General features: G+C 36.2%; 2 protein-coding genes and 1 pseudogene across 2 annotated transcripts; 2 read left to right on the forward strand and 1 right to left on the reverse strand.

Annotated features, from left to right (window-relative positions):
* The first annotated feature begins 3,306 nt into the window (after positions 1 to 3,306).
* Positions 3,307 to 7,343, forward strand: LOC113236051 (alpha-amylase 1-like). Its single transcript, XM_026472043.1, has 8 exons — positions 3,307 to 3,478; positions 3,918 to 4,069; positions 4,284 to 4,464; positions 5,181 to 5,296; positions 5,376 to 5,883; positions 6,168 to 6,368; positions 6,827 to 6,988; positions 7,221 to 7,343. Exons 1-8 carry the CDS (start codon positions 3,308 to 3,310, stop codon positions 7,230 to 7,232), a joined length of 1,503 nt encoding a protein of 500 aa, XP_026327828.1. The 5' UTR covers position 3,307; the 3' UTR covers positions 7,233 to 7,343.
* Positions 7,344 to 7,644: 301 nt separating this feature from the next.
* LOC113235906 lies at positions 7,645 to 10,683 on the forward strand (annotated as a pseudogene).
* An 11,714-nt stretch (positions 10,684 to 22,397) lies between these two features.
* On the reverse strand, positions 22,398 to 26,844 carry LOC113235691 (alpha-amylase 1-like). The gene is made up of 8 exons (XM_026471548.1): positions 26,674 to 26,844; positions 25,938 to 26,089; positions 25,216 to 25,399; positions 24,689 to 24,804; positions 24,101 to 24,608; positions 23,537 to 23,737; positions 23,153 to 23,314; positions 22,398 to 22,511 (listed from the first exon to the last, which is right to left on the reverse strand). The coding sequence occupies exons 1-8, from the start codon at positions 26,842 to 26,844 to the stop codon at positions 22,500 to 22,502; spliced, it is 1,506 nt and encodes a 501-aa protein (XP_026327333.1). The 3' UTR covers positions 22,398 to 22,499.
* Between the last annotated feature and the right edge of the window lie 274 nt (positions 26,845 to 27,118).

Consider the following 27,118-nt stretch of genomic DNA (forward strand, 5'->3'; position numbering starts at 1 on the left):
ATAAAAACAATTGAAATGAGCGCGTAAACTACTGTAATTCAATGTTGTGTATGTGTAACGTTGTAATAATGTTGTCAATTAAGTTCTTTCACATTTAAGATGGACAAATGCAGGCTAAGAAAAAATTAATATTGCAATGACTCCGTATCATAATTTAGTCGTTTCGCATTTTCGTCAACGTCTTCAAGGATTTTTTGGCTTGATCAACAAAGTTATCATTTGCTTAACAAGTATTTTTTATTTGCCAGTGGTATTACCTGCTTAAAGATTGTTATTAGTAAAATATACAGCAGGTCGATTAAGTCAACATCACGTTGGGCTTTACACTTTAGATAATCATATTGTAAGAAGCATACAAACGAATTTGATAAAGAGAAACGCCATTGTCCGGACTTTATCACCTTGATTACTAAGCGGGAGTTTGCTAAGCGATTAATATTTTACCAATCAATCAAGTTACGGTAATCCCTGATTTAACATTTTGGTTGTTATACATTTATTGTTACAGGTGAAAATTGCATCCTTCTGGTAGACCAAGTCGTTGTTCAGAATAATGTATTTCTTTTCTATTTATTGCCTTTGACATAATAAATAAAATAAGTACGTGAATCGTATCGTTCGTTGAAGTTTTGATTTAAAATGCTATAAAAATTACTATTAGGTACATATTATCATACATGTGATCAATATGAATTAGTGACTGATCAGCATTAGCATGTTTTAAGGCATCATTAAAGGATTACTTAGCAAATTAAGCTGATCGTTTCACAGTCTGTATTAAATTTAAATAAAATTTTCGACTTTAATAATTTGCAGAGTCAACGCGTATTACTATTATGAATTTTTGACTTGATGTTACCCTTCAAACCTCTATTTGTGTTATTAATTATCTGAAAGCGTCTAACTTTAAATTAGAGTTCGACTAATTTCCTACATTATTTGTTAAAAGTTTGACAGTGAAAAGCACAAAACGGTTTAGAAGGCAATATAATACTGTGGAGGAAGAATATCAATACCATCAGGTTGCAGATTGGAATGAGAAGTGAAAATGTGGAAATTTCTTAGTTTCAAAAGGATAATTTTATTTTTAGAAGTAGTAGCAGTAGAGGTCCCTGTGAAAGAGTTTGTCCAAGGAAGTACTGCCACCTTACCTATTTCTGCCGCCAAGCAGTAATGCATTACAGCATTCCGGTTTTAAAGGCTAAGGGTTGTGGTGAAATCAGAGAACAAATAAGTAATGAGAACGGACACTCTCCGCTCTCCCTAGCTTTAGATACCGCACATTGACGGTCACATTGACTGAACGAGTACAAGGCTGTCGGCGAGCCGATTTCACGCTAAGACGGCTTTGATGTTTGAATATAGTTTTCATTTATTCATTACGAAATTTGTACGTTAATATATAACATCATTTTAAGTTATTATTTATATTATTTATTTATAATGGTCGTGAATTGTACTGTGTACGGCTGTTTATAATCATCTAAACGGGATAAAGAGAGGAGTTTCTTTCGTATTTTGAAAGATGAAACGAAGTAAATTAAAAAAAAACTTATGTCTGAACCTCATTCAGTTATATTGTTTTCTTTAGTGCTGAGTATATAACACAGATTTATTATATCAATATAATACGACGCCATAACTTCGTGAGCTAAACGAGGGTTCTAGAATTTTCTATTTGTATTGCTGATAAATATTACGTAGTGAATATACCTAATTATTAACTAGGTAATGATAAAGTTGGACACGCAATTTCAAATACTTTAAAATATAACATTTTAAGTGCTTTTAATATATTTTTTAAATAAATCTTTTTATTTAATGAATTAATAAAAAATATAGTATTATATCGATATAAATACGTAATGAACGTGTGTGATTATTAGGATTCTATAATAGAATGATAGATAATAGATTCGCGTTAGGATTTTTCGCTATGTTGCCGCTTTGGCAACGTAATTATGAGCAAGTGATGGGTAGGTAACCCATGCCACTTCACGCACACATTCACGCGTGTGCAGATAGCGCCTTGCTGTATGTAGTAGTCGTAGGTGAATAATTTTCGACTGTTGTATGGAGTGTCAGGGGTGTGGTGAAATTATATGCAAATGGGACTTGTCAACTTATGTCTCAGGATGACGGGTACAGTGGCAGTGCCCCTCAGATCTATGCGATTTAAAATTCTGAGTGGCACTGCAACTGTCATGGATAGGCATATCGCTTACCACCAGGTGCACGACTAGTTCGTCTAATCTGGCTTTCTTCTGACTGACTTCTTTATATGGCTTTCACAAAATAATTAAAGAGTTTACGCTAATAGGACAAGTAAACGGCATCAATCACTGAAGCTAGTTGTTAATTTGTTTTAGTATTATTATGACTCAGACATTATTATTATTATTAATTTTGTTATTTTATATTGTTTAAGAGCACGCTGCATATTGTAATAATTTTATTATAAATTGGGTATTGTTATTTTAATGTTTAGGTTACGGATCAAATACTTGTTATTCTTTTTATATTTTGTCAAAGAGGCATAGCCATCTACCTCTTCTCAGGCTCCAACTGATAATTTTTAAGGTTTATTCTTTAATTTAAATTTAGATTAATATTATTATTATTATTTGTATATATATGTTTGTAATAGCCGAATAAATGTTTCTTTCTTTCTTTCTTGTTGTTTGATGTCCTAAAAAATATACATCCCAGTTACTCTACTACAAAATTTTAAGATGATAAATCGTATTATTGACACCGAAGATAGGAAATCTTTTTTAATTTATTTCAAACATCCTTTATTCCACACTATCTCTTTTTATATATAATACGATAAATCTCTAAGATATTTATGTATATCTGTGGTATGTTTAGCTTATCTTCTGGTATAAAAAAGAATCGCGATGGGTGGCCTTAACTAGTTTTTTTAATACAGTGGTACAGTTTTGGGACTCCAGGTAAGTCTTTGGTATTCAGATAATAAAACTAAACGGGCTGATAATACAATATAAGTCAAATTATGCCATAACCTACACACAGCTTAGTAGTATAATAAATTACCTGCTAGAACAAAAAACAAAGTACACAAAGATGTCTTTTGGAATTCGTAAGGGATTTTACTTCCAATTCAAGAGTAAAGATACAAATGGCTTGTATTCGATATTTTAACAAAAATTTACACCTATCAAATAATTCATAAATACATACGAGTTTTATGACGTTCTTTTGTTGGTTGATTTGAAGTTTTTATTTTATGATTTATATTTACGAAAGATAACCTTAGAATGATTTGAGACCTCAAATTGTCAGGATGTTTCGACTCGTCCTTCTTCTAACGGCTGTGGCCATGACCGTGGCGCATCGCAATCCCCACTACGCCGCAGGCCGTTCCACCATGGTCCATCTCTTTGAGTGGAAGTGGGACGACATCGCAGCTGAGTGCGAACGCTTCCTGGGTCCTAACGGGTATGGTGGTGTCCAGGTAATAATCAATATTTAGAATGTTCTTTAAAAAATACTTAGGGTCGTATTTTAGAACCCTACTCAATGTTCAAGTCAGGATTTAGTATGATTTCAAGCACTGGAAATACGACCCTAATGGCAAGGACTTGAGTGTGATTTTCAGTGCTCACTGCAATACTCTAGTCCTGACGTAGTGGATTATCTCCTGATTTGACGAGTGTACCTATATGAAAAGATTGATAAAAGTGACGTCGCTATATATGTATATATAATATACACATGTATGTATTGAGTTCCAACATGATTCTAACTTACTGGACCACTTAAGCCAATCTCTGAAAAGACAATTAAGGTCCTTTTTCGTATATACTGTATAGTATACTCTATGAATGTAATTCAGTCTTTGTATAAGACTCAGGAACTCGATATATAACACGAATGTTTATTCTACCTGACAGATATCTCCACCCAGTGAAAATCTGATAATTCGGGCTTACAACCGTCCATGGTGGGAGCGCTACCAACCCATTTCATACCGACTGATTACCCGCTCAGGTAATGAGCAACAGTTCACCAGCATGGTCCGACGCTGCAACAACGCTGGTGTTAGGTATGATTCTAATAAATGTAATTACGACTACCTCCTAGAGCGCTAAATGTGTAAATGTCATAACTTAAAGTACTATTTAGTCTAATAAGAATAACTGAAATTTTTCTAACAGAAGTTTGCTCTAATTGATATTTTTTCTCTATCTCAAGCAAACGAAGAATTTGTTGTGAAATATGAATAAAACAGATTACTAGATTCCAAAACTATTTTGCAGGATCTATGTTGACGCAATCATCAATCACATGACTGGAACGTGGAACGAGAATGTTGGTACTGGTGGCAGCACTGCTAATTTCGGCAACTGGCACTATCCTGCTGTGCCTTACGGTCGTAACGATTTCAATTCTCCTCATTGTGTGATTCAACCCGGCGACTATGGCTGCTGTGCAGATAGAGTAAGTCAGGGTCTCCTATTTATCTCCCAAAGTCAGCCTTTCTTTCACTATAAATCCTTTATATTCCAACTTTAACTGCCTCTGTGGCCGAACGGTTACCATGCCGGACTGCCACGCAGAGGTCCCAGGTTCGATTCCCGGGCCGGGAGAAATGTTTGTATGGCCTACATTTATTTGTCTCGTGAGTTTAGGTGTAATTTTTAATTGTCTATTTGTGTGACCATGGCACCCGCGACACAGGGTTTCAATAGTGCGGGGCAATGTCGGGTGTGTGCGTTATTATTGCTGGACACAAGTTCCGAGATTGGGTCTCACTAATAGAAATCTGGGAAATAATGTGAAAAAGTGTGTAGGTATCTCCCAGTTTTGTGAGTAAACTCTCATAAGGGCTAAATTCCCTATAATAATTGACACATAAATTTTTCTAACGTAAATTTTTGTGAGTACGGCTACAGACCTCGGATGACACTAAGAGGCCGAAAACTGTGACTATTTAAGTTTTGTTTATTGAAACAGAGAAATACTTCACAAAAATCTGGTTTAAAAACCGGTCATCAACTCAAGAAAATAAGTCAAGAGAATCAGAACCAACTGAATTGAGTATTATTAACATTGTTATATGTTATATGCTATTAACAATGTTAAGAATTATAATTTACTAACTGAGGTAAAGTGTAACATACTATCAATCGTTATTCGAATGAAATTGTTCCCAGGTACGCAACTGCGAGCTTTCAGGTTTGAAAGACTTGAATCAAGGTACGGAATATGTACGTGGTCAAATCGTTGGATTCATGAACCGCCTGATCGAACTTGGTGTTGCTGGTTTCAGGTAACTTGTTTTGTGTAGTTATAGATTATAATTGCGTTTTAGATATAATGTTGCAGCTAAATCGTGTGTTCTTTTATAGAATTGATGCCGCCAAACACATGTGGCCCGGTGACCTAAGAATCATCTACGACAGGCTACACAACCTTAACACTGCCCATGGTTTCCCATCTGGCGCTCGTCCTTATATCTACCAGGAAGTCATTGATATTGGAAATGAAGCTGTATCTCGAAATGAATACACTCCTCTTGCTCCTGTCACTGAGTTCAGATTTGGTATAGAGCTCAGCAGAGCCTTCCTACGTCAAACCCAACTAAGGTGGCTATACAACTGGGGACCACAATGGAATCTTCTTGCTTCCGATGTTGCTCTAGTTTTCATTGACAACCATGACAACCAAAGAGGTCACGGTGCTGGTGGCGACATTCTTACCTACAAACGGGATAGACAGTACAAGGCAGCTACTGCATTTATGTTGGCTCATCCTTACGGTCAACCCCAGGTGATGAGCAGTTTTGCGTTCACCAACACTGAAGCTGGACCCCCACAAGACGGCAATGGCAACATCATTTCCCCTTCAATTAACGCAGTAAGTAATAAAACTGTCTCTCGCTTGAATAGTTTCTAGATGTCAAAAGTTTGCATTAATTTAGGGTTTATGTATACTAGATGTCAGATAATTTAGTTGCACAAAAATGTCCTCTCGAAATATTATTTTATCCGTCTTCTTACTATTTTAAGAACTGTTGATTTATTTATTATTATGACTTCACTGAATTGAAAAGTGCAAATATTACAGTTGTTCAATATAAATGAGTTTATAAATTTAATTTCTTGTTTGAAGATTAACATAAAATGTATTATCTCATCTAGGACAACACTTGTGGTAACGGCTGGGTGTGTGAACACCGCTGGCGGCAGATCTTCCAGATGGTTGCCTTCAGGAATGTTGCCGGTGGTCATGGCGTTAATAACTGGTGGGATAATGGTAGCAATCAAATCGCCTTCAGCCGAGGCAATGCTGCTTTCATCGCTTTCAATAATGACGGATGGAATCTTGACCAGAGTCTCCAAGTACGTTGTCTATAATATCGGTATTTGTACGAACCATTTTGAATCCTCCAATGAACACTACGCCAACTTTGTATTTATTTTTCTACATTTTCTGTTGTTTTTGTATACAGCCATATTTATTTACTCATATTAAGCTCCCCAAATTTTGTGAGGAAATAAAGAAACGAATAACAAAATTGAAAAAAAAAATAAAGGAAAGAATTTTGTGAAAATAAAAAATAAACAAAAAACATTAAAAACAGAACAAGTTCAAAAATTAAGTTCATTGGTGGTATCGATTTGGTTGCTGTGATGATAAGAATGGTTTACCGGTTTTTCCGTCTGTTGTTAGTTCTGCGCACGATGGTGATCTGCCTTGTTATTATTATTATTATTTGCTATAACGTGTAATTACTGCACTTATATTTATTTATTTTTATAGTGTCACATATTCTCAGAAATAAGTATTTTTATTTCAGACTGGTCTCCCTGCTGGTAGATACTGTGATATAATCTCGGGATCGAGGAGTGGAAGTTCATGCACAGGCAAGACCATTACCGTGGGTAGCGACGGCCGAGCTCAAATCTCAATTGCGACTAACGAGTTAGACATGATGCTCGCTATTCATACTGGATCACAGGTAAGTCTCTAAGGACTTTTTTATACACGTTTGTTATTATTTTTTAGACACGTTTACGAGGTAATATTGTAGCGCTTGCTCGAGATGTCAAAAGTAATTTTAATGAAGTGGTTCGACAGAATTTTGGAAATAATACTTATTTTTGATATAATATTTTGCTTAGTTACCTGGCATTAATGCTTAGTTAATAGCTTACCTTTTCTTCTTCTTATTAATCTTTTTTTTATTTCAGTCCCGGCTGTGAATGAAGATGCTTTAGGTACCTGAATTAAAGAATAATTCTCTGTTTTTGAAAATGGCAAAAGGAACCTGTAAAACCGAAAGAACTGTAAATAAACGTATGCAACAAAATCAATATTTAACGTTTTTATATTAACTTGCAGGAGAACTGAAAAGACTTGATAATTTTAAGTTAGTTTATTAAAACTACTAGACTCACTACAAGTACATTTACTTACACGAAATTGATCTCAATTTTGTACTTGGTGGTTATATGAAAGTACATATCGCACGTGAAACCAAGTACTATCATAACTCAAAATTGAATGGCTCTTATTGCGAATAATGTGAATACTATTATTTATATATAGTAAGTCAGTAAGTAATTTATTTGTACATACATAAAAACAAATACCGTTGTATTTCAGATAACAGACATGGAAGTGAGATATATTATTTTACACATTATGGAATACGTTCATGACATATACTTAAACTTTTCCTAAACCGGTTACACTGGCTCGTACACTAGGCAAAGTCTATCTCGTAGGTAACCAATTGAAGGAGGAATGTAGAATATATAATGGCTCTTTCAACAAGAACTTTGTTTTCTAAAACAAAATAAAACAAAAAATTTAGATGAAGATGATTCAAATTTTTATTGTATTACAAAGAGAAAAGTTCGGCAATTATGAATGATAAATGATATCTGGCAAATGTCCACCACGACCACGCTGACAGAAGTCGATTCTTTCATCAAAATTTTTAATCACTTTTTGGCAAAATGTCGGGTCTATTTCGGCTATCACATCACGGATTTTGAGTTTTAAGGCTGTAGTCGATTCGATTGGCTCCGTATAGACTCTGTCCTTAAGATAGCCCCACAAAAAATAATCCAGTGGTGTTAAATCACACGATCTGGCTGGCCATTTAACAGCTGAATTTCGGGAAATTACGCGATCAGCAAATTTGGTTTGCAATAAATTGATCGTCTCATTGGCTGTGTGACATGTGGCACCGTCTTGTTGAAACCACATGTCAGTGATATCCATGTCATCAATGCTAGGCCAAAATTGAGTTGTTAACATCTCGCGATAGCGTGATCCATTCACCGTCACCGCATTTCCAGCCGAATTTTCGAAAAAAAACGGCCCAATGCCAACGGCACAAGTCACATTGCCACCGAAACAATGAATTAATTTATTGCAAACCAAATTTCCCGATAATTTCACGAAATTCAGCCGTTAAGTAACCAGCTCGATCATATGATTTAACACCGCTGGATTATTTTTTATGGGGTTATGTTAAAGACAGAGTCTATACGGAGCCAATCGAATTGATTGCAGCCTTAAAACTCACAATTTTTGAAGTGATTAACCAAATAAACCCACCACTTTCTCAAAAAGTGATTAAAAACTTTATGGAAAGAATCGACATCTGTAACTGTGGTCGTGGTGGACATTTATCAGATATCATTTTTCATTAATAACACTAGTCTACAATGCAAAAGTATCCGAAATAATTTTAACTAATTTCTGCTTGTCTATACATGCCAAATACGATTTGATAAGTAAAAGTAATTTATTAGTTTAAGTTTTCAAGATACCTCCTATCTCCCAAATTTTACGATTCTACCCTCATTCAACTTGACAGTGTTCATATTAACTTTGTTAGTTGGCATCAATTGTTAAAAATATCGTACATTAGTGCTCTGTTCTGTATTACTGAATAATAAATGTGCTAAAAGTGAAAAAAAAGTGAAACTAAAAATTATTTTATAACATAATGTCTCGGAAATGTGTGAATAATCCCGACAATTTTTGTTACGTTTGCGGAGAGGTGATATTTAATAAACAAAGGTGTTCTATATCGCCTATGATAAAAAAGCCTATTCTTACTACTTTAACAAAGACATATCACACCAGGACAAAAGCTGGGTTCCACATTTCTGCTGCAATTCGTGTGCTACAGGTTTGAGAAATTGGCTGAGTGGCAAAAAAACATCACTTCGTTTCGCAGTGCCAATGCAATGGCGGGAATCGACAAATCACGCAACTGATTGTTATTTCTGCCTGACAACCCAAGTATTCGGAAAAGGTAAAGGTGTTTCTAAAAAAAAGAAAAGTGCCATAGTATATCCAAATGTACCATCGGCTGGTCGCCCTCTGCCGCATAGCGATCTTCACCCAATCCCCAAACCTCCTAAAATTAACGACAACAAAGATGAAATCACATCTACTTCACCATCTATTTCCTCAATGTCAGAATACGAAGTACCTACTACATCATCACAGCCACACATGATAACGCAAGCTGAATTAAATGATCTTGTAAGGGACTTGGAATTGCCAAAGAACAAAGCAGAACTTCTAGGCTCGAGACTGCAACAGTGGAATCTTTTAGAAAGTGGTGTGGCTATAACAGCTTTCCGTACTAGACAAAAAGAGTTGATACAATATTTTGAAATGGTTGAAAGTTTAGTTTTTTGTAAAGATATCAGTGGTTTGATGGGAGTTCTTAACATTACATATAAACAGAATGAATGGAGGCTTTTCATAGATAGCTCTAAATTAAGTTTAAAAGCTGTTTTGTTACATAACCGAAATATTTTACCTTCAATTCCTATTGCTCACGCAGTCCATATGCAAGAGACTTATGAAAATATGAAAACTCTTTTGTTGTGCATTAAGTATAATGAACACCAATGGCAAATCTGCGGAGATTTGAAAGTCGTAGCTCTGCTGCTTGGGCTACAATTAGGCTACACAAAATTTTGTTGTTTTGTTTGCGAATGGGATAGTCGTAATAGAAAAGAGCATTATACAAAAAAGGTATGGCCACAACGTCAGTCACTTCAACCTGGGCAAAAAAATGTTCAAAATAGCCCTTTAGTTAATCCACAAAAAGTGTTACTTCCACCATTACACATAAAACTAGGGCTGATGAAAAATTTCGTAAAAGCGATGAACAAAAGTGGAGCTGCTTTTCAATACCTACGCCAGAAATTCTCAAGATTAAGTGAAGCTAAGATCAAGGAAGGTATATTCATCGGTCCGCAAATAAGAAATTTATTTAACGATGTTAATTTCGACTCTGTGCTAGAAGGTAAAGAAAAACAAGCCTGGAACGATTTTCGCCTTGTGGCAAGAAACTTTTTGGGAAATAAAAGAAGTGACAACTATGCTGAGCTTGTCGAAAATATGTTATCATCATACCAAAAACTAGGTTGTAATATGTCCTTGAAAATACACTTTTTACATTCTCATTTGGACTTATTTCCGGATAATTGTGGGGCTTTAAGCGATGAACATGGGGAGCGTTTCCATCAGGACATCGCAAACATGGAAAAACGATATCAGGGCAAGTGGAACGTTTCAATGTTGGCGGATTATTGTTGGACTATTTATCGGGATGTTCCAGAAGCAGAATATAAGAGAGCTGCAAATAAACGTCGTCGAAATTCTGCTAATGAATAGAATAACAGTAATTTTTTTGATATTTTTGCATAATTTTGTATTTTTTTATTTCTAATAAATGGAAACTAATTTATATAAATAATTATTGTTTTCGTTACCAGCATGTGAAAATAAATAAAAAAAACTACTTTGCTCGAAGAATACTTTTTTAAAGTCAAAATTTGTAATTTAGTGTAATTGCCAAACCTTACTTTTATTAATACAATAAAAATTTGAATCATTGTCATCTAAATTTATTGTTTTATTTTGATTTACAAAACAAAGTTCTTATTGAAAAACCCTATATTATACGCGAAAAGTTAATACAGACGAGAAAATTCCTAAAATCTAATTAACATTACTTATGTTTAATAAACAATAGGAAATTAAAAAATGATTACTTACAAAGCAATTAAATGACTTACGCGTGCTTGTGAGGGAGCGAGTGGGCGTGATCGTGTTCGTGTGTGTCTTCATAATTTGTTAAATATCCTCATTTGAGCCAATTTTTCACTTTAGAGTTTAGGTAATTCGATACATATTTTGTGGATTTACAACAAAACAATTTTACAAATGATGGAAAAGTGAACTAAAATTTTAAAAACAATTTAGTTAATAATATACAATAGTATATAATTCTTAATTACCCATTTATAAACGAGAATATATTAATATTATACATATATTGTTATATCCGGCTCGAAGGACCACTACTTGCATGGATAAATAAAAATGCAAGCATAAATTTGAGCACTGGACTACAGTGCAATGCTCAAATTTTCTAAAATATTAACTTCGATGACACCAGCATCGAGTACAGCCAAATTGGAAGAGGAACGAATCAAATTATGTTGCCACCACAATAAAATCTAATTATTGCCAATATAATATATAATAGAATAAAAATACATTTGAAAACTCTACTATTTCTACTTTTATGTTTATAAATTAATTAAACACATACCTGTTGTTATATATACGTATTGGTTTCAACCAGTATCTTCTTTTTATTTCTAAATCGTGTCATCTCAATTTCACAATTTGAGTTACGACAGTTGATTTTAACTTGAATCGACCTGCGTTTCGCCATCAATGTCATGTTGGTGAACAAACGCTATCAAATAGAATATTAATATATAACATGCCAGATAATCACTATTATTATATACTACTATGATCACTCCTGTCGAACAATGGGATATATAGACTACGGATTTCAATTAGCAACATTCCTTACTGACTTCTTCCTGTCCGCTTCTTCTGGTCTTTCACTTTCTTCTGGACTTCAATCATTTGGCAGATCCATCGTCGGTGTTTTGTAAAACACCGAAAACCTTTTCAGGGATTGGTTTTAACGACTGTTTTAAAATCCAACTTTGGTTTTAATTAAGTTTAAGTTTTATAATTGAATTTAAAAGGCAAAAGTGCATGCAGCCATGATGTATTAGATGTACAATAAACAATTCTAAATATACTAAAAATAATGCAGAATTTGGATTTATAAAATTAATTCAATAGAATATACTTAAACTGCAAATGTTTCGTTTTTTCTATACTTCAAATTTATGTGAAAATAAAAACTTTTTGCTTAATCTTGACGTTTAGAAGTACAGTGCAATTAAATTAAAAAATAAATCCATCTCTACCATAAGGCGGTAATGTAATGAAAAGCCCGTGGGCGTAATTCAGGACATTACGGTCGACTTTCATCCAGTGAAGTACTGCCACCTTACCTCCTTCAAAGTAATGTGAGCATTATTGCGTTCCGGTGAAATTACAGGCTCATGAGACTTTTCAATTTATGTCTCAGGGTGATAGGCGCAGTGGCAGTGCACCTCAGATCTTTGCGATTTCAAGCCATGAGTGGCAAATGCCACTATATGGCTAAGCGTGTTGTTTACAATTACGCGCACGACTTGTTCGTTCCATCACTAAACATCATAAAAAAAATCTCATATAGACAACCGCTTGATCTGCTGACGACTAATCTAGAATAATATAGTAATCTAATCATAAAATAACCATCAAATACGGCAGACCAAGTCGATGACACACCCTTACGTAGGTACACAACAACTTCCTAGAATCTCTAATGAGTTATGAATGCTAAGAAAAGTAAACAAGCATATCAGAAAAGTACTACTCGGGTCGTATACGGTACTTGTAATGAAAGTAGCGAGTTAGTCTGCGATGCATTCTACCTTCGTAAAATCATATAAAGGGTTTCTGAAAGGAGTTACACAACAGGTTTTATTATTTTTTATTTAGAATTTTAAAAAGGGGTACAATTTTTTTAACTAAACATAGTGTTATAAAATTGAGTAATCATGCAGTTTGACTGCAGGACCGAAATAAATCTCGATTGAGTAAAAAGTTACGAACTAAAAAAATACTTAAATAAAATAATTACTAACTATTCAACAAAAATTTGTGCAAAATAATTAATGATCCTATATAATTTTTTTTTAATAGGAAATGAAACTATTTTTCCGGATTTGAATCGCGTATATTTGTTTTTTCATACAAACCGACGTTATATAGAAATGTGAAAACTAAGGGATGTTAAACACTGTTCACGTCTCAGGGCGCCAACAGTTTCGATAATAGCAACCACGTGATGTGTCATTGCTTTTATTGTGTAATTTATTATTACTACTATTTTTTATAATATTAAGTGACGGGACGAACAAGTAGTGCACCTGATGGTAAGCTACACACCTGTCCATAACAGTTGCAGTGCTATTCAGACCTTTAAATCGCAAATATCTGAGGCGCACTGCCACTGCGCCCATCACCCTGAGACATAAGTTGATAAGTCCCGTGTGCCTGTAATTTTACCAGCACCCTTACCCTTCAAAACCGGAACAAAGTAATGCTAACACATCGGGTATATAACCAGAAATAGAGACGAAATAAGGGCCACCCGTCTCTGGCAACTCATCAGGCAAAATGGGCCTTATGTCACTTTTAAATATCAATTCTCGTTTGCGCTGAAGTCACAAATTAGAAAAGCTGAAACAGTACAGCGCTAACTACTAACCTGTGTGTACGTCTCCGTATATTCCAAACATATTCTGTATTTATTGTGTTAAAGATAATATCTCTAACAATAGGGGCTGTTCCATTCGGTGGTGTGGGAAAAACAGCAAAACTAGGTACATAATGTACGTTGTTTGGTATTCGAGATATGTGCGTTTACACACTTTATAATTACATTGACCCGATTGATTTGTATTCTGAGCCTAGCTCAAACGGATACGGGCGTGTTAATACCTATGTATGTATGTGCGTATGGATGTATCTACCACACACTATAGAGTGGAGTATTCGTTTTGAAGCTTCAGTGGAGTGTCGTGATCTACATAAAATCCGTTCCTGATGGAGTAAAGTAATGGACTGAGACTGTATGTGGATTAAGGTAACTAGATTCCCACCTTTTTAGAAAAAAATATATTCAGCGATAAATGTAAACACAATTAATTACATTATTGGTATTGATACGAATATCGAACAAATGCAAAGAAAAATTCCTTCGATTTTATTGAATTTGAACCACCGCCTGATGCTTCATCGTGGCTACCGCTCTTACCAACTGAAGTACGTAGGTCACTCAATAAGTTTTGAGATAAAGAAAAAATATCAAACATATTAATATAATTTATTTTACATTTTTTCAAAATACTCTCCATCATTATCTACACAAAGAGTCATTCGTCTAAATCAACTCCGAAAACACTTTTGCCAGTCTTGATCCTTCAGCATTGAAGTCGCCATTTTGTAGGCAGCCACTGCTTCTTCGACACTCAAAATAAAATTTTCCTTTGATTTTATCCTTCACTGTTGGGAACAAAAAGAAATCGCAGGGAGCCAAGTCAGGGCTGTACGGCGGGTGATTTAAGGTTTCTATACCAGATTCCTCCATAAACGCCTTTGTTCTGAGGGACGTATGTGAAGAGGCGTTATCGTGATGTAGCATGATTCCCCGAAGCCCGGTCTTTGGTCTCCTCTCCCGCACAGCTTGGAAAACTGTTGGCAATGCTACTGTTGTGTACCATTCTGAATTAACAGACCTACTATTTTCTAACATTGACGTCGACAAATGTCCGCTCCGAGAAAAAAAGATAGCTACCATTTTTTTGCCGACGTTTCGAGGTCTTTGCAACTTTGTCGGCAATTGTCCCTCTGCGAAAACCCACACCGACGACTGCTTCTTGCTTTCTGGATCATATTGATAGATCCATGTTTCATCACCAGTAACGATTTCTGAAACACGTCTCGATGTCCCTTTTTTCGAAACGTATAAGTATTTCTCCGCACCAATCCACTCCAGCCTGTTTTTCAGTACCGGAGAGCAATCGTGGGATCCATCGACAACAAAGCTTCCTCACTCCAAGATGTTGATGCAGGATAGTATAGACGCTTCCCGAACTAATGCCTAGGATCTTCTTAATGTTCGTGTACGTGATTCGTGGGTCTTCTCGCACCAACATTTCAGATGTCCACACATTTTCTGCAGTGACTGCTGTTTCCTGGCGTCCGCCCTTAGGTTATCTTCAAGGTTAGTTTTGTCTCTTTTAAATTCCTTAAACCACCTAAAAACTGTTGCACGAGAAGGAGCAGATTCCTCTGATGCTGACTGCAAACGTTCCAAACTCAATTGTTCAGTTAAACCACATTTAAAATCATAGAAGATCATAGCACGCAAATGTTCACGGTTAAGATCCATTATTGCAAAGAAAAAACGCGGGAAGCGTTGTAGTAAAATGACTAACAATGTCATTTTTTTTTAAATTTAGCTAAATTGCTTTTGGTGATCTATTTTTAAATAAATTTGCTTTTCAAAAACATATAATACGGGTGCGTTCCATTTTTAAATTTCGAGCATCTCAAAACTTATTGAGTGCCCTACGTATAAGACAGATTCGTCTCATCTTACGAATCTTTTAGGACTGTTGGACCCACTGCTTGCTTTCATTAGGATTTGCAAGTACTCATGTCCTCACTTAATTTTCCTATGTGCTTGGTGCAGACCTTTCTTGCCGTAGCGCCACCTGTGAGAAGTTTATTTCTTCATTTACAGTTAGTTACCACAGACTGATAAGAGATGTCACTAGATTAATTGCAATATTTTATTTTTATTGCATATCATCATTGACTTACAATTATATGGACGTCGGGTCCGCGCTAAAAAGTGTCCGCACTTGTAAGGCGCTAAAATCGTATACAGAGCGCGACACTCCGCTTTAGTCTTCATTTGTTCTACGGACAGCGCGATACTGCGATGACATAACAATTTAAATTTCGAATAGGTTGACTTGGGACATTTTTTTCGTGGTTTTTGTATTAGACCCGTCGTCCATTTATTTGTAAGTCAATGCATATCATGATATTTGTTTACCTCCAAATAGTCTGTTTTTATTATTAACCGACTTCAAAAAAGGAGGAGGTTCTCAATTCGACTGTATGTTTTTTTTGTATCTATCTTACGCGATAACTCCGGTATTTGTGAACCGATTTTGATAATTCTTTTTTCTTTGAAAGACGGTATCTCAGTTACAGTAGTATTTCCAATAAATTTGAAGAAAATAGTCCACCTCTAAGGGTGGCAAACTAGGGGATGAATAACTTTTGAGGTCAGTTTTATAGTCATTTGTACTGAGATTATTGATACAAAGATCGAACATACATACACGCTATTGAAAATAATAGTAGTAAAAACATGACGTTGAAATAAGTAAACATTATAATCAACTTATTTGATTTAAATAATTTTTTAATATAATTTTTAAAAAAGTTAGAAAGGGTTTACTTAACGAGTTCTACAATTATAATCACTCTTTTCTACTTCCAACGTCTACAATTAATAATTTTACCATTGATAAACTTCGGCTTGGATCAACGAGAGTAACAAAAGTTAACAATCGTCTGCGCTCGCACTTATGTTCGTTATTTTTTTATTATTATACAATTTAAAAAAGGGGTACAATTTTCTTAGCTATACATAGTCCTACAAAACTGTAGGATCGAAACGAGTTTCAATCTCAATTAAGCTAAAAGTTACAAACTGACAATACGGTTAAAAATTATTAAATCAAAAAAGAAAATCAAAACTAAATCGAATCAAATGATATATGAGGGTACCTGCCTGCGCAAAGTAAACAATAGTCTTTTATATAAATCGATACTTTAAAACAGTGTTTCCTACTAAAATTGAGTGTTGTGTACATAAATTTCATATTACTCCGCAATGACCGCACGGGTAAGAGTGGCGGAGGCGTTGCCATTTACATCCGTAATGACATTCCTTTCAAAATTCTTTCTTCTTCTCCCTATCTATACTCCAGTTCTTTGGAACACTTGCTCATCGAGATCATGGTAAAGGGTATTAAAGTGGCTCTTGGGGTTGTCTATTGTCCCCCTTCTATAGATTACTTCTCTTCGTTCTAATCTTTACTCTCATCTCTCAGCGCAGAATGCACTCATCAAATAATCATGAGCGATTTTAATACCGACCTCATGAAAGACAACATGAGAGCTCGCTCTTTGAAAGCAGTGATTGAGTGTGTAGCTTGAGCCATCCTACCTCTTGAGCATACTCATCACAACGTAGACGCGTCGGATACCTGGCTAGATCTTCTACTCACCTCCTCTATTGATCACGTGGGCAAGGCTGGACAATTTTTGTCCAGCCTTTTCTTTTGTTTTTTCACGACAGGACCTCATTTACTTGAGCTACAAAATTAAACCACTTAGGTCTCAGCCTATCACAATTCAACTACGTAGCTTCGCGAGACTAGACATGGAAGTGCTAAAAGAGGACGCGCGGGTTTTTCATTGGGGCCCTACGTTGTCAGCATCGACAGTCGATGAGGCGGTGTTTTCACTAAACTCCGCAATTCTAAAACTTTTTGACAATCACGCGCCAATTCGATCTGTCAAACTAGGGCACCCTCCTGCGCTGTGGATAACTGGAGCAGTCCATATTGCAATGACAAGACAAGATCGTGCGTTTAGAAAATACAAGCGCGACTGATGTGAGGGAAATTGGCTCCGTTTTAAAGCTGCAAGATATAGGTGTAATCAGATGGTAAGAGCAGCCAAACGTAAACATATTTATGAACATTCATCTCCCGTTAACACCTGGAAATTCCTAAAATCCATTGGTGTAGGTAAACCGCAAAGTTCGTACAGTATAACTTCTTCCTTCTCCTTAAACGAGCTGAATACTAACTTTGCCAAATCTGCAACTTTATGCACAAACACTTGTACCAAAGTCTAGTTCGTAGCACATTAAAGTACTGTAGTGTGGTGTGGCGGCCTCATTTCGCCGTTCATTCGTTGCGATTGGAGCGAATACAGAGGCGTTTCATGTGGTACCTTGCTTTCTCGATCGGCAAAGCCAAAAAAAGCTTTTCATATGCTGTCAGATTACGTTATTTCAAATTGATGTCCCTGGACGACCGGAGAAAATTCCTTGATTTTCTATTTCTCTTTAAAATTCTGCGTAACCACATAAATTGCCCTCAATTGCTTTCTCTTTTCAATTACCGTATCCCACCGAGATTACCCCGTCACCCCATTACACCTCTTCGTCCTCCGTTGCGGCGCACCGTCTTAGGTACAAACTCACCTGTACCCAGACTGTCCAATCTACTCAATGAAATCAGTCATCATTGTGATATACACCAAATCTCACTAAGCAAGTTTCGTGTGTTTGTTCACAACAAATTGTTAAATAAGTAGGTAGTATAAGTGGTTATGTGTTTTTTGTTTCTGTTTTCGTTTGTTTCTTTTTTACTGTTAAATGGTTAGACATTATTTATTTATTATTCTTTAATCTTAATATAGGTACTTTATTACGAGTTTTCAGTTATGGCATGAGGTGTTTACCAGTAATTAAGTGTTGCACTCAGCCTTTAAACAATGTTAATTATTTCTCTAGCTGTAGTTTTAGTGTAAGCAGTTGTTGGTGAACCAATAAATTTAAAAAAAAAAAAAAAAAACACCAAACAACAAAGTAATTCATTTATTAGAGCACTGCCCAAAATTTTAAATTCTGTTTTTATTTTCACCTCAGTAATCAGTTACTGAGGTGAAAATAAAAACAGGAAACTGGAACTGGAAAATGAGATCAGGAAACTGGTTTTGTCAAACAAATCTAATGCTGTTAGGCACGATGACGTAAGTAGAGTTATGTATGTTATGTATGTGTTATAAGTAATGTGTATTTTAGAATGTATACTCCCAATTATCACGCACGTGGTTAATATCTCGATGATGGCTGGGGCTTTTCCTTCTCTTGGGCGATATGCTCATGTAACCTCTTCCAAAATTTACTAACCCCAGTCTGCTCAAGCATTACCGTCCCATCTCAATTCTTCCTTTTCTTTCTAAAGTCTTAGAGGCTGTCGTTCACAAACAATTGTTTGTTTATGTTTACTCAAACAATATCCTTTCTCCATTTCAATCAGGTTTTCGACCAGGTCATAGTACTTCTACTGCCTTGCTAAAGACTGTTGAGGATGTAAGGAGGGGCATGGACTGTACTCTACTTACAGTGCTGGTCCTAATAGATTTCTCCAATGCATTCAACGTCGTGGATCATGACCTTCTCCTTGCCACCTTAGACCACCTAAACATCTCATCAACGGCAGCTGATTGGTTCGCGTCTTATCTCCGCGATCGCCAACAAGCGATTCGTATTGATCGCTCGTTCTCAGATTGGTGTTTACACACTTCTGGGGCACCTCAGGGTGGAAGTTTCTCTCCTCTCTTGTTTTCTATTTTCATAAATTTGATTACGTCTAGCGTCAAATGTTCTTACCACCTGTATGCCGACGACTTGCAGCTTTATAGCGAGGTTAATGTCGGTGGCTTTCATCCCGCGCAGCTAGCGCGTCTTTGTAGAGGGCCTAAGGCGAGAAGACGCGCGGGACACGTGTGTTGTCCTTTAAGTCGCAAGTTATGTCCAGACATTGTCGCAGGAGACCGGCACTAGTCCGGAGACCTAGTAGAGGATGAGCTAGACATCTTCCGGTCCCTCCAGCCGCGTAGATTTCAGAGAATTGGAGTGACGCTTTGGCATCGAGAGGTGAGCCTACAGCTCCGCCACCAAAGTGTATATTTGGTAGTTAACTTTAGAGTCGATTGTTTAGGTGTGGCAGCCGTTAGTTGCGTTCATATGCAACGGGAAGTGAGCGTGCCTACAGCCTTTTGAGAACCGGATGAAGTCTGTGCAAACGGGTTGATCTGCAGTCAAGATCAGAGGGAGAAGGTCCCTGTGCTTGCACAGGCTATAGTGCCCTTCTCGTATACCCTAAGGGTCAGTAGGGTGGATCACTATAATCAAAACTTATGTAGAAAGGAACGGGGGCTGTTAATGTTTACTACTTACCTGGATACTTTACAAATAAAAAATATGACTATCAAACATGATACTCTACTTGCCTTAATGCTTTATATTAAATAATCAGCATGACAATAACTTTGTTTCCGATGAGAATATATATTTTATTTGAGAGCAAACAAAATATGGTGTTCTCTCTGTGTGTTATATCTTATTAACAATGCTTTTGTATTTTCGAAATTGCTATTTTCAGTAAACAATTCGTAGCTCTGTCATAGAGTTGGAAAATTAAAAGGTAGTTTCAACACATTAATATTATAAAGTCGGAATTGATTTTGTGTAAATCTACAGTATCACTCTTTTCTATTGAATATAAGTTGTTGTAGATACGATGACGCCGACGACGGTGATGACAGAGAAGAAAGAAGAGAAACTTCTCTGAAAGTGACAGTGAAGAAAAGGCTTATTTATATTTATACTTTTTTTATTTTTTTCTAATTGTTCGATCTTTGTATTAATAATTACAACAAGCTAGTGGAGAAATTTCACAAAAAATAATTGAATATCATGGTGGTGAAACATCTTGACATTTAATAAAACACTTAATTGCAGCGAACAGCGACATCTCTAGCCAGGTCGCGTAGCTGTGACGGTGCTTGCCTAACTGGGTGACGAAATACTTTCATAGATTTCTCATAGATGGCGCTACGGCATATACAAAAATTCGTGACGTCCACTGGTCCGTTCCTCCGTTCCAAACTAGTGGAGTAATTTCACAAAATATAATTGAATATGATGCTGGTAAAACATCTTGGCATACAATAAAACACTTAATATATATACTTGTTTGCTTTTCTTAGCATTCGTATAAGTATAGGTAGCTGCACAAATATTTTGTAAAGAATGTCAGGCAGTATGTACTCCACGGCACTCGTACCGTATGCATTAATGATTCCAGGCAGTAGATACGAAAACAGGTACGTAAGAATGTGTATGCTGCATTTCATTGTTATTATATTATTAGATTACTGGCTGGTACCCGCGACTTTATCTGCGTAAAATAAGTACTTCGAGTAGCTTATTGTACTATACTTCAATTTCAAAGTGGACTGCACCTGCGTGCACAATCTTGAATGTTTGGCAACCAACTTAATGAAGTGTTGTGCGGGAACCGCACATCAGTAAAACACTGTGTGTGTATGGAACGCCGCATCTACGAGTAGTACGCTAGTAATAGATATCGTTGTTGAGGAGTAATCTCCACACAAACTTTCATCACCTATTTCACTCCGTTCAAGATTTATTTTTGTGACAAAAAGTAGTCTATGTCATTCTCCCAAGTTTCATCTGTTTCTACACTAAAATTGATCAAATTTGGTTCAGCGGTTTAGGCGTGAAAACGTAACAGACAGGTACTTTCGCATTTATAATATTATTCAAGATCAGTCGTCAGCAAATTGAGCGGTTTTCTGTATGAATTTTAACTTTATCTTATATTAGGTTCTTCGTGCAGTAAGGTAGTTGTGATGACATCTACTTAGTGATGTATAGTGAAGCAGGAACGGTCTTAGATAGTATCTGTATTTATTCATGGTTCAAGCAGAAGGGAATTAGTAATTCAATTACTATAAAAAGAATCTTATGCCTACTTAACATTAGGTTCTAGGTTGTGTGTGCCCTGGAGTTCATTTCGTTACTTTAGTACAAATAATATAGATCGACGTACATGTCTATACCAAAATAACTGAGGTCTCCTAAAGAGACCAGCAGGCTGATTATAATTCAAATCGGAATCGATCCGATCGGGTAGCCCATCCGAGTCTCGAAATCAGATGGGTTTGCTAGCGAGAAGATGAACCTGATTCCTACTATATCTTTCTAATTTGTGAGTTAAATCAACTATTTTTCCCACAAACCACATACATTTTGAAATGTTAAAAGTTTCCGATCGGCCGGTTGTGAATTGCAATTACGCGCCTCGACTCGGAAGAGACGCAGTTTCCGATCGGAAGAGGCAATCAAAATCAAACTGCTGGTTGAGAGTACACAGAGCAAAGAGTGTACGAAAAGAAAGCAAATGGTATAAACCAAAGAGAGAGAAGCCAGAAAGGAATGTTGAAAATTGAAATCCGTAGATTGAGCGTTTACTGTAAGTATGTATGTAATAATGGTGATTATATATTATCAACACGACGTTAATGGTGAAACACATGTTAATTCGAAGTTAAAATCTAAACGGTTAGGTAATACGTAGATTCATATAACTTACACCAAGCTCAAAGTTGAGGTAAGTTTCGTGGAAGTACATAGTGAGTCTAGTAGTTTACCAAACTTTAAAATGAAATTTTTTTTTCCCGTAACTCAAAATAAAACGATATATAATTATTTTGCTACAGACGTTTATTATAGTTATTTTGGTTTTGCAGTGTTTATTTTGCCATCTCAATCATGAAAGATTAATCTTTACTTCAGGTATCTAAAGCATCTTCATTTAATGTATAGACTGAAATAAAAAAAAGCAAATTAAAAATAATCTCAGTACAGAGTACTAAAAAAACCGACCTCAAAAGTACGTGGAATTACATCAATTTGCCAAGTTTTTTTGAAAGTGCGCAAACCCGAATTCATCCCTCAATTCGCCACTATACGAAACTTGACATAGGCGATAATAAAAATCGGTTCTCACTACTCAAAGTATATGGTGAGAGAAAAACGTCTTGAATTAGATAATAGCAAAATCAACCATTAAAATAATTGCTTCTTGTAATAAGATTTAGGCGCTATTTATAAAAATGAATCTTCATACGTGAACAGCCACTCTTAGCGGTGGATGATTTTCTTTAAAATTAAATGGGACCACTATGGCGGTACCCTCTTTCCAACAAAAAAAGAATCATGAAAATCGGTGCACTAATACTGGAGTTATCGCGTAACATACATACAAAAAAACATACAGTCGAATTTCTCAATTCGACCTCCTCATTTTTTTTTGAAGTCGGTTAAAAATATTTAAATTTTCTGTCCAATTTTCTGTCGAACGTACGAACCACTTCATTCAATCATCAAGTTACTTTTGACATCTCTAGCTAGCAATGCAGTATTATCTCGTATAAACATGTTCAAACAATGTGCTTAGATACTTACTTGTGGTCCTCTATGTATAGCAAGCATCATGTCTAACTCATCATCAGCTATTGAGATGTGAGCTCGGCCATCGTTGCCCACGATGATGGTCTTGCCTGTGCATGAATTTCCACTTCTCGACCCCGAGATTACATCACAGTATCTACCAGGGAAGAGACCAGTCTGAAAGACAACATTTTGTTAGTAAACGACGATACTATAAAAATAATCAAGTACAAGTTAAGTAATTATACATTGTAATTGTACATTATATAAAATAACAATACCAACAGAGCAACTCACCATAGCGTGCGGAAGTAACAACCTATAAGAAGGACGGTATACCATTCTTACCATCATAGCAACAGAATGGTTCTTACAAATCTGATATTACAGACTACCTACTTGGAGAGTCTGGTTAAGATTCCATCCATCGTTATTGAAAGCGATGAAAGCAAAATGACCTCGGCTGAAAGCGATTTGATTGCTGCCGTTGTCCCACCAGTTATCAACGCCTTGATTAGCGGCGACGTTCCTGAAGGCAACCATTGGGAAGATCTGCGGCCAGCGGTGTTCGCACACCCAGCCGTTACCACAACTGTTATCCTAGATGAAGAAAAACATCTTATGTTAATCTTCAAACAAAAAAAAAAAAATTCTTCTGTATTTGTTAACTGGAATATTTAGACATTTAAATTTAATCATGTCATAATAAGGTACTTCTGAGATACCTTCTATCCAGCAAAAAAATTATCATCAAAATCGGTTCACAAATGGCCGGAGTTGTCGCGTAACATACGTACAAAAAACATACAGTCGAATTGAGAACCTCCTCCTTTTTTGAAGTCGGTTAAAACATATTTCGAGAGGATATTTTTGTATAACTGAATTATCTGACGTCTAGAATAAATGCTAAATAAAATTTTGATATCTTGAAGCTATCCCAAGTAAAAACTATCGATTACTCACAGGGTTAATTGAAGGGGAAATGATGTAGTTATTGCTGTTCTGCGGGGGTCCAGCTTCAGTGTCGTTGAACGCGTAGCTACTCATTACCTGGACTTGACCGTAAGGATGAGCCAACATAAATGCCGTAGCTGCCCTATACTGCCTAGCCTGTTTGTAGGTAAGGATGTCACCACCAGTACCGTAGCCTCTCTGGTTTTCATGATTGTCTATGAAAACATGAGCAATATCGGAAGGAAGAAGATTCCATTGCGGCCCCCAGTTGCGTAACCACCTCAATTGGGTTCTACCTAGGAAGGCTCTGCTGAGCTCCATACCAAACGTGAACTCAGCGACAGGAGCAAGAGGAGTGTATTCATTCCGAGATACAGCTTCATTTCCATTGTCAATTACTTCCTGGTAAATATAAGGACGAGCGCCAGCGGGGAAGCCATATTCAGTGTTGAGATCATGGAGATTGTCGTAGATGTACCGTAGGTCATGGGGCCACATGTGTTTGGCGGAATAAATTCTATAAAAGAACACAAGATTTAGTTGCAATATTATATCAGAAACACAATTATAATCAAATAACTACACAAGAGTACTAACCTGAAGCCAGCAACGCCAAGGTTGATCAGGCGGTTCATATACCCAACGATTTCAAAACGTACATGTGCACTACTTTGATTCAAATCTCTCTTATTGTTTAACTGGCAGGTGCGCACCTGGGGAAAAATTCAATCGAATAACGATTTGTAGCATTTTATATCTTACCTCATTACCATCAATAAAATGAACGTGGTTTATTCAATTAAACTTTTAAACTGAGAGGTATTTTTCTGATTCCATGAACAAAATATAATTAGTGATAGTTTTTGGCCTCTTAGTGTCATCCGAAGTCTGTAGCTGTCTTTACTTACCAAAATTTACATTAAAGAATGTATTAATTAAAATTATTATTAACAATCGTTTATGACGGCCTTCTCACAAAATTGGGAAATACGCACAATTTCACATTATTTCCTACATCTCTATTAGTGGTACCCAATCTTGGAACTCGTGCCCAGCTGTGGGACGAAAAGTATTGATAAGGAAAGAGAGGCTAGCTTTGGGAGATATAGGATACTTTGACTTACTCTCTCTGGACAACAGTCATAGTCGCTGGGTTGAATAACACAAGGAAAGTTGAAATGTTCACGTCGGTACGGGACACTGGGGTAGAGCCAGGTGTTTTCATGAACAGTGCCACCACCAGTACCAAAAGTCTCTGTCGGACCCCACGTTTGAGTCATGTGATTGATCACTGTGTCAACGTAGATCCTGCAACATAGTTCTGTATTCATGCATCTTTTAATCTGTTTTTATTCATATTTTAGCACGAATTTTTTACTTGCTTGAAAGTGAGATAAGTCAAAGTCAAATAATATATTCCATAGGTAAAATATTACACGTGAAAATGCTATATAAGCATGAGCAAGAAACGCATAAACACGAGCAAGAAACGCTAGGGATTGCTCTTTTCAAATATTTAAATGCTATGGAATACACTTTAAATCATATTTGTGTGGAACCAACACTCATGTCGTCTTTCCATACATCTGTACCTAACACATAGTCTTTCTTTATTATTATGACTTTGTCGTTTACCTTATTTAAACGAAATCATGAGTTTGGACTTAATTCTGAGGTTAATATCATAGATATCTTCTTTCTTAAAAAAAAAAACATTAATGATAGCAAATTTCCACTTTAGAAACGATGCAATTATTCTTATAGACTATATAGTATCTTAAATGATGATATTTACACGTTGATTACTCTACTAGAACCTATAGGTAAATACAAAGAATAATCATACCTGACACCGACGTTGTTGCAGCGTCGGACCATGCTGGTAAATTGGTCCTCATTACCTGAGCGGGTAATCAGTCGGTATGAAATCGCCTCGTAGCGCTCGAACCAGGGTCGATTGCGAGAACGAATCACTAAGTTTTCATTAGGTGGAGATATCTGTTAGGTAGATTGAACATTCGTTTTAATTATTGACGACGTCCTCGACGATCTTGACGACCTTCGTGATCGACTGGTTTGCACATCGGTTTTCATGGTGTCTCCATCTCTGAGGTCCCGGGTTCGATCTCTAGCCGGGTCAATGTAGAAAACTAACTTTTCTATATTGACTCGGATCTGGGTGTTTTTGGTACCTACCGTCTTTGTTTTCGATTTTCATTACACAAGTGTTTTAGTTACTTACTTTATTTTGTCTATTATTTATTTATTTAATAATTATGGAGTTCTTAAGTTTTTGATAAAGATTCATGTAGCCTATCTCACTAAAACGAAGAAGTAACTTAATTATCTTTTTAGAGATAAGGCTCGGGTGGCCACGTAAGTTTTAACAACTCGATACATACATATCATCGTCCTTGTCCTCGAATGAGACAGGCAGAAAAGGACTTCCATTTGCCACGTTCCTGATACACATCTTTCACTTTCATCAGTCTTTTCATATACACTCGTTTAATCAGACACCTTCACGTAGGTTTTTTGAAGACCTTCCTAAATCATTATATATCATATTACTTATTAATTACCAGAACACCACCAAATCCATTAAAACCCAAGAAGCGTTCGCACTCAGCTGCGATGTCGACCCACTTCCATTCAAAGAGATGGACCATGGTGGAACGGCCTGCCGCGTAGTGAGGGTTGCGATACGCCACGGCCAAGGCCACCGCCATTAGGAGGAGGATGAGTCGAAGCATCCTGACAATTTGAGGCCTCAAATAATTCCAAGGTTTTCTTTTGTAAAAATCGTAGAATAAAAACTTCTGAATATAAAAAACGTCATAAAACTGTGATGTATTTATAATAAATCTGTGTCTAATAAATTTATTTCTTATAATAACGGTACGAATAAGTCGTGCGCCTGGTGATAAGTGACATGCCTATCCACAACAGTTGCCGTGTCACTTAGAGCTTTAAATCGCAAAGATCTTAAGCGCATTGCCACTGCGCCCGTCACCCTGAGACATAAGT

The sequence above is a fragment of the Hyposmocoma kahamanoa genome, unplaced genomic scaffold (genome assembly GCF_003589595.1).
Source record: "Hyposmocoma kahamanoa isolate Upper Pololo Valley unplaced genomic scaffold, ASM358959v1 88, whole genome shotgun sequence".
In the NCBI taxonomy this organism is placed as follows: Eukaryota; Metazoa; Arthropoda; class Insecta; order Lepidoptera; family Cosmopterigidae; genus Hyposmocoma; species Hyposmocoma kahamanoa.

What these genes read in the sequence shown, in the direction of transcription:
- LOC113236051 (XM_026472043.1), top strand. Translation starts at nt 3,308, where the DNA reads ATGTTTCGACTCGTCCTTCTTCTAACGGCTGTGGCCATGACCGTGGCG. An exon ending in TGCAACAACGCTGGTGTTAG is followed by an intron (nt 4,070 to 4,283) that starts GTATGATTCTAA and finishes ACTATTTTGCAG; the next exon opens with GATCTATGTTGACGCAATCA. An exon ending in CTTGGTGTTGCTGGTTTCAG is followed by an intron (nt 5,297 to 5,375) that starts GTAACTTGTTTT and finishes GTTCTTTTATAG; the next exon opens with AATTGATGCCGCCAAACACA.
- LOC113235691 (XM_026471548.1), bottom strand. Translation starts at nt 26,844, where the DNA reads ATGCTTCGACTCATCCTCCTCCTAATGGCGGTGGCCTTGGCCGTGGCG. An exon ending in CTTGGCGTTGCTGGCTTCAG is followed by an intron (nt 24,609 to 24,688) that starts GTTAGTACTCTT and finishes GTTCTTTTATAG; the next exon opens with AATTTATTCCGCCAAACACA. An exon ending in TTTCCCCTTCAATTAACCCT is followed by an intron (nt 23,738 to 24,100) that starts GTGAGTAATCGA and finishes TTCTTCATCTAG; the next exon opens with GATAACAGTTGTGGTAACGG.